This window comes from Mesocricetus auratus, unplaced genomic scaffold (genome assembly GCF_017639785.1).
Source record: "Mesocricetus auratus isolate SY011 unplaced genomic scaffold, BCM_Maur_2.0 Super-Scaffold_100676, whole genome shotgun sequence".
Lineage (NCBI taxonomy): Eukaryota > Metazoa > Chordata > Mammalia > Rodentia > Cricetidae > Mesocricetus > Mesocricetus auratus.
The window spans coordinates 105,988,468-106,003,651 of NW_024429266.1; the positions used below are offsets into that span (position 1 = coordinate 105,988,468).

The 15,184-nt window shown below is 42.5% G+C and overlaps 1 protein-coding gene across 2 annotated transcripts in view; it reads left to right on the forward strand.

Moving 5' to 3' along the window:
- Positions 1–15,184, forward strand: part of Rheb (Ras homolog, mTORC1 binding) — a 43,147-nt gene that overhangs the window by 15,005 nt on the left and 12,958 nt on the right. The window contains exons 1-3 of one of the 2 annotated variants that reach the window (XM_040737121.1): positions 2,112–2,133; positions 9,434–9,505; positions 13,548–13,615. In XM_040737121.1, coding sequence (XP_040593055.1) covers positions 2,127–2,133; positions 9,434–9,505; positions 13,548–13,615 — 147 coding nt within the window. In that variant the 5' untranslated portion in view covers positions 2,112–2,126. Of the gene's footprint in view, positions 1–2,111; positions 2,134–9,433; positions 9,506–13,547; positions 13,616–15,184 lie in introns of those variants that run through there. The other variant, XM_040737122.1, reaches the window with a different exon arrangement.

The following is a 15,184-nucleotide window of genomic DNA, read 5'->3' on the forward strand; positions in this document are numbered from 1 at the left end:
TGCCAACTTTGTTGACTCCCCAAGGAAGTTACCCCTCTGAGGAGTGGATGAGAGGGGGAAGGGTGGCAGGTGGAGGGGAGGGGGAGGAGGGGGAACTGGGTTTGGTATGTAAAATGAAATATAAATTTTTTAAAATTAAAATAAAAGATGCCTGTCTGCACACAAACCCCGGAGGTTAGCCCCAACTGTAATGCCTTAGGCACTTTATGGTTTGTTTGAATTGTTTGAGACAGGGTACCTCACTCACCTAGAGCTTGCTAAATGGATTGGGTGGACTAGTTATGGCCAGCAGCCTGCCTTTGCCACACCAATATTGGGACTACACATCATGTCACCACATTAGGCTTTTTTACATATTTTACTCACTGAGCTGTCTCCCCAGCCCCAAGATACCCATTAAAAAAATCAATCAATTTTTAAAGATAATTTATTTTTATGTATACAAGTGTATTGTCTGTGAGTATGTCTGTGTACCATGTGGGTGTTGGGAATAGAACCTGCCCTGGTCCTCTGGAAGAGCAGTCAGTGAGTGCGTTTCACTGCTGAGCTGTCTCTCCAGCCCCTTGGTCATTATGAAAGTCTTATTTGGGGTGTGTGTTTATTCTTTTTTTGTTATTGTTGTGGCCCTCTCCACCCCCAGGTTTCTCTGTGTAGTCCTGGCTGTCCTGGAACTCACTCTGTAGACCAGGCAGGCCTCAAACTCAGAGACCCACCTGCCTCTGCCTCCTGAGTGCTGGGATTAAAGGTGTGTGACACTATTATGGTCTGGTCTGAATTAGCCCCACGCTGCAGGGGCCATCTATTCTGGACTGACGTCTTTGGGGCTGAGATTGGAACCAGCCAAACAGCCTGGGTCTGACCCTGAGTGGGGGAGTGTGATCAGAGAAGACCTAGTTGTCTAATGACGCTAAGGACAAGACAGAAACATCTGGTCATATCAGAAGGGCTCCCAGTTAACACTGAAGACCCCGGTTTATTGTTCCATCGTCTTAAGTAACCATCCAAAAGTGGTGGGGGGGGGTATTGGCAGAAGACATCTATTATCATGTATAGAGAGCTGACAGGAAATATTCCCTCTAATCCTAAGCAGCACTTACTCAAGCCCTCAGACAATCCATACCAACATGGTATTACTAGCTCTCAGGGTGTGTGTAGACTTGCCCTGGCACAGGTCTTTTGTTATACAGAAATAGGAGTCATTCCCCACGGAAGCCCAGCTTCAACCAATATCTAAAAGACAATAGAAGTTCTGAGCTCGTAGAACCCCTGACTGGGCAGAACATATTTCTGAAATATTATGGGGCTCCCGACCTACCATCTCTTGCCAGGTGTTTTGGGGTTCTTTTGTTTTTTTCTTAATTCATATTTACTTGTGTTTCATCTCTGGGTTTGCTCCCCCTCCACACCATGTAAGTTGTTTGTGGTTTAGGACAAGGTCTCTGTGTAACCCTGGCTGTACTAAAACTTGCTATGTAGATCGTCCTGGCCTTGAACTCACAGAAATCTTCCTGCCTCTGCATCCTGAGTGCTGGGATTAAAGGTGTGTGCCATTATTCCCTCGCTTTTTTTTTCTTCAATGAGTTTTTTTTGTTGTTGTTGTTTTTTGGTTTTTTGGTTTTTGGTTTTACGAGACAGGGTTTCTCTGTATTGTTTTGGAGGCTGTCGGTCCAGCCCAGCCTCGAACTCACAGAGATCCGCCTGCCTCTGCGCCCCCCCCCCCCAGTGCTGGGATTACAAGCGTGCGCCACCACCGCCCAGCTCTTCAATGAGTTTAAAAATAGAAGCAATGCTTTGATAATTTTATTTTTTGGAAACTCAAAGTTTGGGTTTTTTTGTTTTTGTTTTTGTTTGTTTGTTTTGGTAGTTAATTTTGATGAGTGTATTGTTTATTCTTATTTCTGTAACTAAACACCTGAGAAAAACAAGTTGAGGAAGGAAGGGTTTATTTTGGCTCACAATTTAAAGACAATCTTTTGTGGAAGGGAGGGTGAGAATGTGAGTGAGATGGCTGGTCTTGTTATCTATAGTCAAGACAAAGAGAGATATGAATATGGATGCTAGGACTGCTTTGCCTTTCCTCTTTCCCTCACACAGGACCCCAAGCCATGAGACGCTGCTGCACACACATGCAGGGTGGGTATTCCATTCTCAGTTAACCTCTCAAGCACCCTCGTGGACATAGCAGAGCTGTGTCTTCTGGGTGACTTGAATACCGTCACCCAGATTGACTATCACACTGTCTTGTCTTAGTAATGAAGTCTTCATTTCAAAGGGGTAACTTCCTTAGGGAGTCAACAAAGTTTGGCATACCAAGTTGGTGCAGGACCAAAGACAAACTTGGAACAGGCTACATGGGGTAGAGTGAACGGGGGAATCTGTTTGAGAGTAGAGAAAAGGATGACAGATCAGCTTCTCTAAGGGTAGTTTGCAGCCTCTTCCTTTGAGTTGTGGGGATGTCAGATGGCCAGGTGTGCACAGGCTCCATGAACACGCCTAATGTTCATCCTGGTATCTGGAGGATAGCAGTAATCAAGAGCTTGAATAGCGCTCTTGCTCTCTTCTGCTCCTGTCTCCCTCTTCTCTTCTGTCCTCCCTGTGTCTGTCTCTTTACCTCTTTTCTCTTTCCCCTCCCTCCCTTTTTTTTTTAAAGATTTATTATATATAGAGTACTTTGTCTGCATATACAACTTTATGTGAGAAACAGGCACCAGATCTCATTATAGATGGTTGTGAGCCACCTTGTGGTTGCTGGGAATTGAACTCAGAACCTCTGGAAGGACAACCAGTGTTCTTAACCTCTGAGCCATCTCTTCAGCCCCTCCCTCCCTTTTCTAATAAAACTTCTCACTCAAGAAAACAAAAGAGAGGTACCTTGGTGTCCTTGGTACCTCGGGTTGTAGCACATTATAATCATGGTTGTATCTACAGGCTTTAAATGCTTATATCCTGAGCTGCTGGTAAGAATTAGAGCATTGGGGAACTCTTTAGATGCTAGATTGGGATATTCAACTTGTTGCACAATGCAGGGAGGGAGACACTTGCTGATACTCCTGTACTAGAGCTTCCTATTGAGAAGGTCTGGGTGGAGCTTGATAACAAGTACCCTGTGATGATACAGGTTGCTGGGGGTACACTTTGCACTTAGAACTGCTAGTGCAGAAGAAAGGGAGCTATAGAGGTGATTAGAGAAGGCCTAGTTGTGTGTGAATTGTAAGGCCCAAAGATGCTGAACAGGTTCACAATAGCAGTTGACTAGATTGGGATCACAGGTTTATCAGAGGACTAACAAAAAGGAAATTAGAGACCTCTGACAAAAGAGTAGAAGGAAATGATTTATCTTGGGTCTAAAGGAAGTGAACCCTGTAGAGGTTAGAAAATGAGAGTCATGCTTACAGCAGTGTATTTCTGAGTCACAGTGCTTACCATTACACCATGGAACTCCCCTCACTAGAAGTATTATTTCTGCCCTTTCAGCTGCAGAAATTTTATATTGTTATCCAGTTATAAGTGTCCAAAACTGAAAGAAAAGTTTCCCAAAACCTTTATTTGCATTCTAGGCCACTGTTTCTATTTCTTAAGAAAACAACATAGGTCATGGCTCAGTAAATCAGTCTCATGGCCCAGTGGTTCATTGCCCTCACTTTGAAAACATTGCTTCAGAGTTGACCTGAATGCGGTGATGGCTGCTAGAAAGAGATTATGCAGATGCTGAGGCACAGGGACAGTAGTTTGGGTCACAGTGACCAGCACTTGCTTCCTGGCATGTTCCAGGAGACAGGCAGGTAAGCAAAATGCTGTAGAGGTGAGATTACAGATGATATTGCTGGGGTTTTGCTGCAGCTGTTAGTTTGTACAGGACATTACTGTTCCTGAATGTTAAGAATTGGAGGTGGAGTGAGGTTGTCACTCAGAGTTAAGAGTTTGTCCGTAGTGTGTTAAGTCCCTGGGTTCAGTCCCCAGCAACTCAAAGAAGAGTCATTGTGTTCTGGAATGACTGTGTTCCAGATTTAGTGCAGTAGTTGTGATGGATACCCTACTACCTGATGACTTGATCACCTAGTCAATAGGACAGAAACAAAAGCCTGCCCTACTCTTCATAGCTCAGTGAACCAGTAACATGTAAAACTGTTTTAGTAAAGAATGCTAGGTATGAAAATAGAGGTAGTTGAATAGTTTTGTGTTTTTAGGAGAAACATAAAAACAAGGTAAAACAGTTAAGTGGTCATATAAATAATGTAAGTTTTATGATAATCACAAAGCATGAGATCCAGTGACAACCTTGAACCTACGCCTTCAGAGAAAATAAAGTGGAATACTTATGCTATTTTATTATGGCAAAACAAACAAACAAACCAACGTGATGCTCTGATCTTGCCTAATGAAAGTTAAGAAATTTCAAAAATAATAATTTCTGTAGTTTTTTAAATTGCTGTTGCTTAGTCGGGCGGTAGTGGCGCACACCTTTAATCCCAGCATTCGGGAGACAGAGGCAGGCAGATCTCTGTAAGTTGAAGGCCATCCTGGTCTACAAGAGCTAATTCCAGGACAGCCTCCAAAACAATACAGAGAAACCCTGTCTCGGGAAAAAAAAATTGCTGTTAGTTAATGAATGGTTTGGCTCTTGCTGTGCAGATGTGCACTTGTCCATACATGCACTCATTTTCTGTTGTTTCAGGTCGCTCTTGGGTTGTTTTCCTGTAACATTTCTCAAAAAAACAAACTTGAATTTAAGTTTCTTCTCAGATTGTACAAATTTAGAGCAGACTCATCTTTGGCAAGTAGCTAGTATACTCAGAACCTACGTTTGCGAGAGACAAAAGCCAAAGTAAATGCCAAGTAGGGTGAGAGCATTCATAAAAGGTGGTCATGGTGAAGAATATGGTTTGATTTTAGTGACTGTTTACATACAGCACGCAGAACTTGACTCTCCATACTCGTCAAACTGCTGTTTCAGAGGCGTCCCTGGAAGCTAGAGTACAGTAGCAGGGCTGAGAGCGCTTGAACACCATGTTGTGGTTTATTCGCAAGGATGACTGTTCTGTGTTGACTAGTAAAGATTTCAGTGGCAGTTGTCTAGTGTTCCACTTTCTAATGAAGGCAGCAGAACAGCTAAGCATAGCCGTCCTGTCTAGGTTTCAGTAATTAGTGATCTCCCCTTAGGAGGAGAGACCCAAGGGAGACCCAGCTGCTCACAGCCCCACTTCTGCTAATGAATAATCCTTTCCTCCAGGGGCCAGTCAGAAGGAGACATTCAATTACCACCCTTTAAGAGTACATATGTGCATATACGCACACAAATAAATGTGATTTTAATTTTTTTTACAAAGAACTTTTTCTCTCCATTCTTTCTAATTCAGCTTCTCTGACTCTTAAGTAATTGTGTTAGATGTAGAGATACATAAGTAAGAATATTCCTTTAAGGGAAGGCTGGAGTGATAGCTCAGGCTAACGTACTAATTGCTCGGCCCGGCCGGGCGGTGGTGGCACACGCCTTTAATCCCAGCACTCGGGAGGCAGAGGCAGGCAGATCTCTGTGAGTTCGAGGCCAGGCTGGTCCGACCGCCTCCAAAACAATACAGAGAAACCCTGTCTCTGTCGCGTCTGCTGCGCGGCCTGTGTCCGAGAACGTGCGGAGGGTGTCGGGGATTGACAACACAGAGACTCGTTCAACGATGTAAAGAAAACTTTAAGCAGGCTCCAAAAAGGTTCAAGAAAACTTCCCAAGAAAGGCCCCACCAGAGAAGCTTCTGCTCTCTCTTCTCCCCTGGCTGGTTCTGCTCTGACCCCAAAAACTGATCTGGGCGTGGCAGAAGAGGTGGTTAGTCTTTGGACAAGGTCGAGGTCAGGGTGGTTTCTGTGGGCAGGCCTTTTCCAGGAACTTAATGCCCCCAGGCATTGTATTGTTTTTAGTAAACATGCTTTTAGTAAACATTGTCTTACAGCTGCCTACTCCCAGGCCGAAGGGGAAGTGGGTCTCTGCTCAAGGTCTGGTGTTCCCACAGTCTCGTTAAAAAAAACAAAACAAAAAAAAGTACTAATTGCTCAGAGGAAGAAATTGATTCCCAGCACCCACATGGCAGCTCAGCAACCGTCTGTAACTCCAGTTGCAGAGTTCCCAGCATCCTCTTCTGACCTGCAGTCATAGAAAGACATGCAGGCACAACACTCATACATACTTTTTTGTTGATTTTTCTTTTTCCTTTTTTAGTTTTGCAAGACAGGGTTTCTCTGTGTAACTGCCAGGGATGTCCTGGAACTCACCCTGTAGACCAGGTTGGTCTCAAACTCACAGAGATCCGCCTGCCTCTGTCTTCTGAGAGTTGGGGTTAAAGGCATGCGCCACCAAAGCCTGGCCAACTTTTTTTTTTTTTTTGGTTTTTTTTTTTTTTTTTGGTTTTTACGAGACAGGGTTTCTCTGTTTTGTTTTTAAGGCTAGCCTCGAACTCACAGGCCTGGCCAACTTTTATTGATTTTTTTTTTGGTGGGTTTCACATCATGCATCTTGATCCCACTCATTTCCCCATTCCTCTGCATCCACCCTCTGCCCTTGACACTTCCCCATAAAGATACAGCAAAATAAAATTTAGAAGAAAAGAAAAATCTCATGGTGGAAAGCTGTCGTGTGGCACAGTGAGTCACATACGTTCATATATGTCTCGACTTGCAAGTATGTTCGCTGCAATGAGTCAGTGGTCTGGTTTGAGGCCTCTGGTTTCTGCTATTCTATCAGACCCTCACTGGTTATCCTGAGTGCTGGGATAAAGGCGTGCGCCACCAATGCCAACTAGATTCTTCTTTATTGATAGCATATCTAACTTGGCCTCATTTAGACATAGTTCACTTTGTGTAGTTCCTGAGCTACATGGACAGACCCATGATTAGTGCCAATAAATGCTAATGAAGTTGTTCTGTTTAAACTGCCTGAATGGAAGAGATGAGGACTGAGCAGTGGATCAGGTTGATTGATCTCAGTGGACTAACGGTGATTGTTCCAGTGGTGAGAAGAGATGACAAATAGGTACAGGACTGCCAGGGGACAGGTGCTGCTTACGTAGGGCGGTTTTGGGTATGGCTTCCCTGTAGAAATCTGGTAGTGGCTAGAACAAAAAGGCCAAGGCAGCAGGAGGCTAGCAGAAACAGAGCAGTAGACTGGGCCTGAGAAGGTGAGCTCAGAGAAGCGGACTCGTTGGCAGGTCTGCTTCTGTGGGCCACGGTGGAGTTGGGAGTTGATGTTGATGTAGTAAGGACTGAGCAGCTGGTGAGGAGTATTTAAATGAGTGCCAACCAGGAGGATTTCTGTCTTCAGTGGGTGGATGCTATTTTTTTATGAATTAATTTCCATTTTATAGCTCCTTGTTGTGAAGTCTTTCCTCAGCCTGTGAGCTAAGAGACCATCCATTGTGGCCTGTCAGTCCTCTCAACAGTACATATGACTTGACCTGTACTCAGAAAGTGGCTGCATTAAAAAGGGAAACATGGAGGGACTTGGAAGTGGTAGGCAGGAGGCAGTGAGATCAGGGGAGTGTGGTCCAAGTTTTTGTACATATATGTAAATGTAAATGCCCCCGTGAGAATCTTGTTCAGTTAATATAGGCTGATATTTTTAAATGGCAAAAGAAGGAATAAGTCCAGATAATAGAGTAAATTCAGCCGGGTATTGGTGGCGCTCGCTTTTAATCCCAGCAATGGGGAGGCAGAGGCAGGCAGATCTCTGAGTTTGAGGCCAGCCTGGTCTACAAAGTAAGTTCCATGACAGCCAGGACTACACACAGAGAAACCCTGTTTGGGGCATGGGAACCATGACAGAAACAAAAGAAAATACCAGAATGTATGGTCTTGGCCTGGGTAGTGGTATATGCCTTCGGTAGGCAGAGCAGAGGCAGACAGATCTCTGCACACCAGGCCAGCCAAGGACTGGTAGCACATACTTGGGGGCAGAGACAGGTGGATCTCTGTGAGTTCAAGGCTAGCCTGGTCTACAAAGAGAATTCTAGAACTTCCAGGGATACACAGAGAAATGCTCTCTTTAAAAAAAAGAAAAAGAAAAGAAAACCTTTAAAATTTTTTCTCTTCTCTAAAAATAGACATGAAGAGGGCTGGAGAGGTGGCTCAGCTGTTAGAGCACTGGCTTCTTTCCCAGGGGTTCTAAGATCAATTTCCAGCAACCACATGGTGGCTCACAACTGTCTGTAGTGGGATCTCGTGCCCTCTTCTGGCTTAAAGGCAGACATGCAGGTAGAGTGCTCATACATAAAATAAATAGACTTGAAAATAGAAGAGGAAGTATTCAAGAGGAAGGGGGCCAGCAAGAGGTGAGGATGAGAGTGAAAGGAGGTTTGAATATAATCAATACATTATATACATGTTTGTACAATTCTTGTACATGTCTTTTTCAGTTAATGTGCACTAGTAAAAATGTAATTGGAGGGTCTGGGGAGACAGCTCAGTTGCTGAATTACTTTCCTAGCATTTTGATCCATAGCACCCACACTTTTGGGTTTTGTTTTGTTTTCAAGGCAGCTATGATGACAAGCACTTGTAACCCTGGGCATAGGCAAGTGGAAGACTGATAGCGTCTGGCCGGTGTCCAGGCAATAAGAACACCTATTACAAAAAAAGAGAAAAGGCAGGCAGCAGCACCTGAGGGATAATATTCAAGACTATCCTTTGACTTCCACAGGTCACATGCATGCATACATACACAAAAACCAAACTTGTTAATTACTGGAATGGAGGAATTGGCACCTGCTCTTCCCCTTCCTAGTTTTGTTTTGTTTTTGTTTTTTTGGGTTTTTTGGTTTTTTTGTTTGTTTGTTTTTGTTTTTTTTTTGGTTTTTCGAGACAGGGTTTCTCTGTGGCTTTGGAGGCTGTCCTGGAACTCGCTCTGTAGACCAGGCTGGTCTCGAACTCACAGAGATCCACCTGCCTCTGCCTCCCAAGTGCTGGGATTAAAGGCGTTCGCCACCAACGCCCGGCTCCTAGTTTTGTTTCTTTGTTCATTTAGTTCTTTATTTAGATATATAGTTTTAGATGTATGTATATGTACCATCTGTATACATGGTACCGACTTGTAGAGGTCAGAAGAGGGTATGCAGTCCCCAGGATTGGACCTCCAGATAGTTGTAAGCCACTAAAACAAATTAAATATATTTCACCTTTGAACTTACTCAGATAGGTGTTAAACTAATAACTTCAGTTTCTTTTTTGCTATAATTTTGTTTTTGATTATTAGCATTTTTTTTATTATGTGTATGGGAAGGAAGCAGAGTTACAGGCAGTTGTGAGCCACCCAACATGTACTGAGAATCCAACTCAGTTTCCATTCAGGTGGCTCTTAATCGCTGAGCTGTCCCTCTAGTCCTGGAGTGGCTTTTTGTAAGTTATTTTTATCTCCATATGTCAATAATTCTAAACTGTTTGTTCTCTTTTACAGGGAAGTCCTCATTGACAATTCAGTTTGTTGAAGGCCAATTTGTTGACTCCTATGATCCAACCATAGAAAACAGTGAGTATTGTTTTCAACTATTTAGCCACTGAGAAAGCATTATTTGTATAGTCTTAAAAGGTTTGGCTTGCAAATGTATTATGTGCTAAATTTGCATTTCTCCAGTGGGGAGTTATAAAAAACTTGCAGAGATTTTACTCAGGGTACCCTGAATTCTTTTTTATTCAGTGACTATGTCCTCTGGCATGTAGAGAGTTATATCCCAATCAGTAGGAATCTGGTTCTGTATTGGAACTTTGTATACAAAAGTTGGCTTTAAAAAAAAGGACTTGAGAGCAGTTTTATTTTTATCCCTACCCTCTCCATTCAGTAGGAGCTCTTTGTATAGGTGTCAACTTTGAAAAGATTGAAAACCTTGTGCCTTGAGGAGCACCCTGCTCTCTGAGTCCTGAAGACTTGAAAGAGTCTGCTGGGAAATGTGCTATTCTGGGATCGCAGCGGTGCTGCATCATTGGGAAAAAGTTGTCTCTAAGTTGCATTTCATATCACATGCAGGAAAGAGCACACACAGCCAGAACCAACCACAGCCTTTACTTTGTTGGCTTTGAGACTTTTAAGGATACTCAAGGTCTGCAATGGTCATCAGTACAGCCAGATATTCTGCTTTGTTGGAAGCTCGGGCTGTTCTTTTTCATTATGTTAGAGCCCCTGGTAGACTCTGGAGGCAGGATGTCAAGCACTTGAGACTGAACTTGCCATCAAAAGTGTACAGACTTAAACAGTAATGTGTCATTGGCATGTTAAATGGAAACAGATTGAACAGCTAGGTTCATAATTAATTACGGTGTTGGCCTTCACCTCCTAAGCTTGCAGTAGAAACACTGAGACACTTTTGACTCTCAGTAAGAATAAGAGCCTGTAGTCCAAAAATGCCTAATATGGAAAGAGTATGAATTTAAAGTTTCAGCATCTGGAAATGTGGGAGTTTTCTGGATGGGGGTGTTAATTGGAGAGAAGAGAGAAAGTGAGTGTATTGTGTGATGGGTCTCACAGTGTTTATTGCCTGGGCTCCAAATTGATCTCTACCTCCTAGCTAATTGCATTCTGCATGTGATCCTTTGGAATAGTTAGGAAGGAGTTCTAACACATGGCTGTTACTCCCAGTTTGACTGGTTTAAGAGTGTCTATCACACTTTATTGTGCCTTTGGGTTTTCCTATTTTGATGTTCAGTAAAGAAGTTAAAGCTAAATTCATAGTGATTATTCAGTAAAATCTACAGGTAAGAGCAGACATGTTTATCAAATAAAATACGAGTTCATGGGGGCATATTTTGTCATTGGGTTATATTTACTATACCTTCATATTCTTAACAAGATAGAAACCTTTATTCCATTCCTCCAATATTTGGTAAGAAAGCATTGTTTGATGATAGCCATGAGCTTGAAAAAGCAGAAAGGTTTTGGCCAACCAAAGCTACATATTGAGACTTGGTTTCACCCAATGATCAAATGAATGAATCCAAGATCTGAAAATAATCTAGCGATTATTTTATACTTATCTTTATCATACAAAATAGGTTATTAATAGCAAATGTTCAGTGGTGAAACATTCTGTGACATATCACTGTGAAAGAAAAAGGTTATGGGACTCTGTCATTTTCAGTAGTTAGGATAAAAAAGAATTTAGCAAAACTTTGTGTATTTTTTTTTTAAGAGAACAGACCAGAAGTACTACTACTTGCACAGATACAATTTATCTGTTCTGTAGTGTTAACCTAACAACATGATATGTACTAAACTTGGGGGATACGGTTTACAAATGAGACCAGGAGCAGTTTATAACCTGTGCCATCTCAGGGTCAGTTAGCACTGTCATTTATGGTAGGATTGTTGGTTTATTTGAGAAAGGATTTCTATGTGAAACAGCCCTCACTGTCCTTGAACTTGCTTTGTAGACCAGGCTGTCTTCAAACCCACAGAAATCTGCCTGCCTCTGCCTCCCGAATGCTGGGATTAAAGGCATGAGACACTACTGTAGTTAGGAAATTCTGATGGAGAGTCTCATACTTTTACCAAACATGGCTTGCTGCTAGATCTCTTTGGGAGTATGAATTAAGGATGTTTAACATATATTAGTAACATTGACTTAGTTTGCAAATGCCAAAATTTTAGAAACCTCAAATTTTTGTTAGTCACTGGTAAATAGTCTCCATTCAGGCTTTACCTAGTATTCCTATATCTTTGTAGAGAGAGGGTAGGGGTATGTGAGACAGTCTAGCTATGTAGTCTAGGCTGGTCTGGAACTCTTGAGATCTTCTTGCCTCTGCTTTCTGAGTGCTTGGACAGAAGGGTGCCACTATGCACAGCTTCCTTGTGTTTGGTTTTACTTATTCACAAAAAAATGCTAGCATATTTTAGACTGGCTGCCTTAATGATTTTATTTTTCCCTTGATGATTTCATACATGTATAGGATGTATTGATCATTCTCATCTCCATTATCCTCTCCCTTCCCCCTTGACTTCTTTGGTTTGTTTGCTTTGGGTTTTTTGCTTAATAAAATTTATGCTTGGTGTCATTTTCCTAGATGCAATACCAGGTTCTGTGGTAATTGCATGGGTCTCCCTTCTTTACTGGAACATCAGCTCAGGGTCAGGGGCTTGGAGCGTGTGGGACAGTGCTGCTGGTGCAGTAGCACCCAGGAGGTCCTTGTGAATAAATGAACTTTTGTCCCAGTAATCTGGTCAAAACAATTGTGTCATACCTTGTAACAACTACCCCTACTTAGTTGTCAGTAAGTGTAGCTGTTTTTTCTATTCACCAGTGTTTCTTACAAAATTTTCATCAAACCTGAAACAGGACTTTTTAATTCTAGCTGAATGGTTTCTCACAGGTATATGTCACAGTCTCCTGGCTAACAGTGATTTGAAAGTTCCTGCACTGCTAGTTGACCCCAAGTCAGAGGTCAGAGTAGAACTTTGTTATGTAGACCAGGTTGGTCTCTAATCTGCCTGCCTCTGCCCCCCAAACACTAGAGTTTTTTAAACATATGTGGCACTACACCCAGCTGGATATTCTCCAGTTTGAGTTATTCTTTTTTCGTCTTCATCTGACTGTATATTTCCTTAATGTAGCCATTTCCAGGAAAAGGGTTGAGGATAATATGCAGTCCTTGTAAACCTGCCCATCAACCTGCTTGCATTTAGGAGCAGCTAATGCAGACTGCCTCCCTCGAGCACCTGTGTTTCCATGCCTTTCTATTTCACTTACTTTTCTGAATAATTCCATTTGTCTCTTGCTTTTCCTTTTGGTTGTGAGACATACTGGGGCATCTTCTGCAGAAAGGATAGCTTCTGCTACTAGGCCTGTATTTATTATACAGGACAGCCAGCCAGGGAATGGCTGGAGTCACCGGCACAAAAGAGATCTGTTGCACTTCCTTGTGGGGCTCCAGATGGTTCCATGTTAAAGTGTGTTGCTGTGAGGAGTCTGTGTTTGGAAGCCCATCACCTTGAAATTCTGAACTGACTTTTCCTTACTGGAAAAAAAGATTGTGACAAATTGCCTGGGTCTTTAAGTTGAGAAAGAATGGTGGTTTCATCCCAGAACAAATGTTCCATTGCTATATTACCTGTCAGTAAAATTATTTTGTTTCTTTGTTTTTTAATGTACTAAAGTTTCTTAGCACTTCAATTAATACTAGTTCTTTGTGTTCTAACACCAGACTCCCTATGAATTAATGGGAGATTTTTGTGTTTTTGGTTCATTGTAGACTTGAGACTTTACATAGTGTATTTCATGTGTTCCTAAGAGAACTCTCCACAGAACAGTCAGATTGTTTTTATAGGGTGTGAATTATTGCCTGACTGTAGTTTCTCTGGAAAGGATTCAAGATTTTCCTGAGCTTGGTTTTCATCAGCAGTTCTAGCAGGCCAATGGAAGAAGGAGACAGTCTGTACAGTTCTAGGCTTGTTCATTTTCCATTAATGGGAACTTCTGAAAAGATTATTAGGGACTCAGTCTGATCAGTTATCATTGTTCAAACTTGTAAGTAATCCAGAGTTTAATGTATTTAAACTATTATTTTGTTCTCTTTCCTTGTAGCTTTCACAAAGTTGATCACAGTAAATGGGCAAGAGTATCATCTCCAGCTTGTAGACACAGCGGGGCAGGTAAGTGACTCTCAGGATCCCCTGTTGGCAGCAGGTCTCACAGTCCTGCCCAGCAGCATCCCTCACACACTCTCTGGTCTTGGGCTGTGGGTATAGCAGAATGTTAATGTGCTGCCTACCTGGGCTTTGTGAAACCACATAGCCATATCTCTGAGGAATTGTTTTTCTGTGTCAGACTGTTTTAACTATATTGTTAGCAGAGTGAGAGTTGACGACCCACTACAGAATAATGGTTTCCTGAACTTTAATTCTGCATTAAAGAGTCATCACTTCCCTCCCTCTGGCCCTCCATAATGTGTTTTTTACTACATTAAGACAAAAATCAAGTGTGTTTCAGGGAACTAGCAAGAGGTAAAGCTCACTTCGTATGAGGCCTTGAGCTGGTTAGATTGTGTGGTCAGGTTTAACCACTGATTGGATTTGAGGAGTAGTTACCAGAATGAATTCTTTATTTCCCCTGCACAGAGAAAGGGTACTCGGGTTAGGCAGTGCAACAGTGGTGCATGGAGTGCATTGCTGGGGACGAAGGAGAGAAAAGTAAGAGTACTCCAGGGACAGAAAAGCCCTTTGACAACTTAGCTGCCTTGTTTCCATGACACCAGTCCTGCCTTTTCTAGAAACCATTTTGTTAGACTGAATTTGTCCCTGTTCACTGGAGAATGGGGAGTATAAAGAGGCTGGGCGTTCAGCCCTGACTTTTCCTACCCTTGCAGCACAGAGTCACAAAGGGTTAGTTAGGCCAGCGGCCAGTGAGTGGTCCAATCTCTGCAGTGTTGAATGGAGACTTATAGGACCTCGGCATATTGGAATGGACCTGAAATAACGGGGCATGTCCTGTGCTTAGAGATTAGTTCCTTCTGCTTTGTTTTGAAGTAATGCTAGAAGAAGGGTGTGAAACAGGAAACAGCTGAACTAAGTGATGTTAGTACTAGAGAAACCTAGAGTTTCTGTTCAGGAGCAAATAAACCCCGAATGTATGTGACTCTGGGCTTCTAGAGAGTACTGTGGCATGCACTTTCCTCCCACACCTGCTCACCACAGCTGTGTAGAGCATGTGTAATCAGCCAGAAACTAGAAGTTCTATTCCCACAGACCCATTCTAGTCTTTGAAAGAATGTGTGGTCATCTTACTAAGATAAGAGATGGTAACAACCCTGGCAATGGCATAGATAATATGACTCTCCTAGAACTAGAAGGAGAGATCCCTGAGCAGAAATTGGGCCCACATTTTGAGGGGCTTCTCTTTGTCTTTATTGTTGAACAATTTGTTCCTGGAATGGAGATACATTTAGTGTGAGGGAAACAGTTGCTGATGTTGTTGGTAAACTAGCTTTAAACTTAAGGTCTGGGGGCTGGAGAGATGGCTCAGAGGTTAAGAGCACTAACCACTCTTCCAGAGGTCCTGAGTTCAATTCCCAGCAACCACATGGTGGCTCACAACCATCTACAATTCAATCTGGTGCCCTCTTCTGGCAGAACACTGTATGTATAATAAATAAATAAATAAATCTTTTAAAAAAATAAACTTAAGGTCTTCGGCAAAGATGTTTAGAGTGGGACTGTGACATA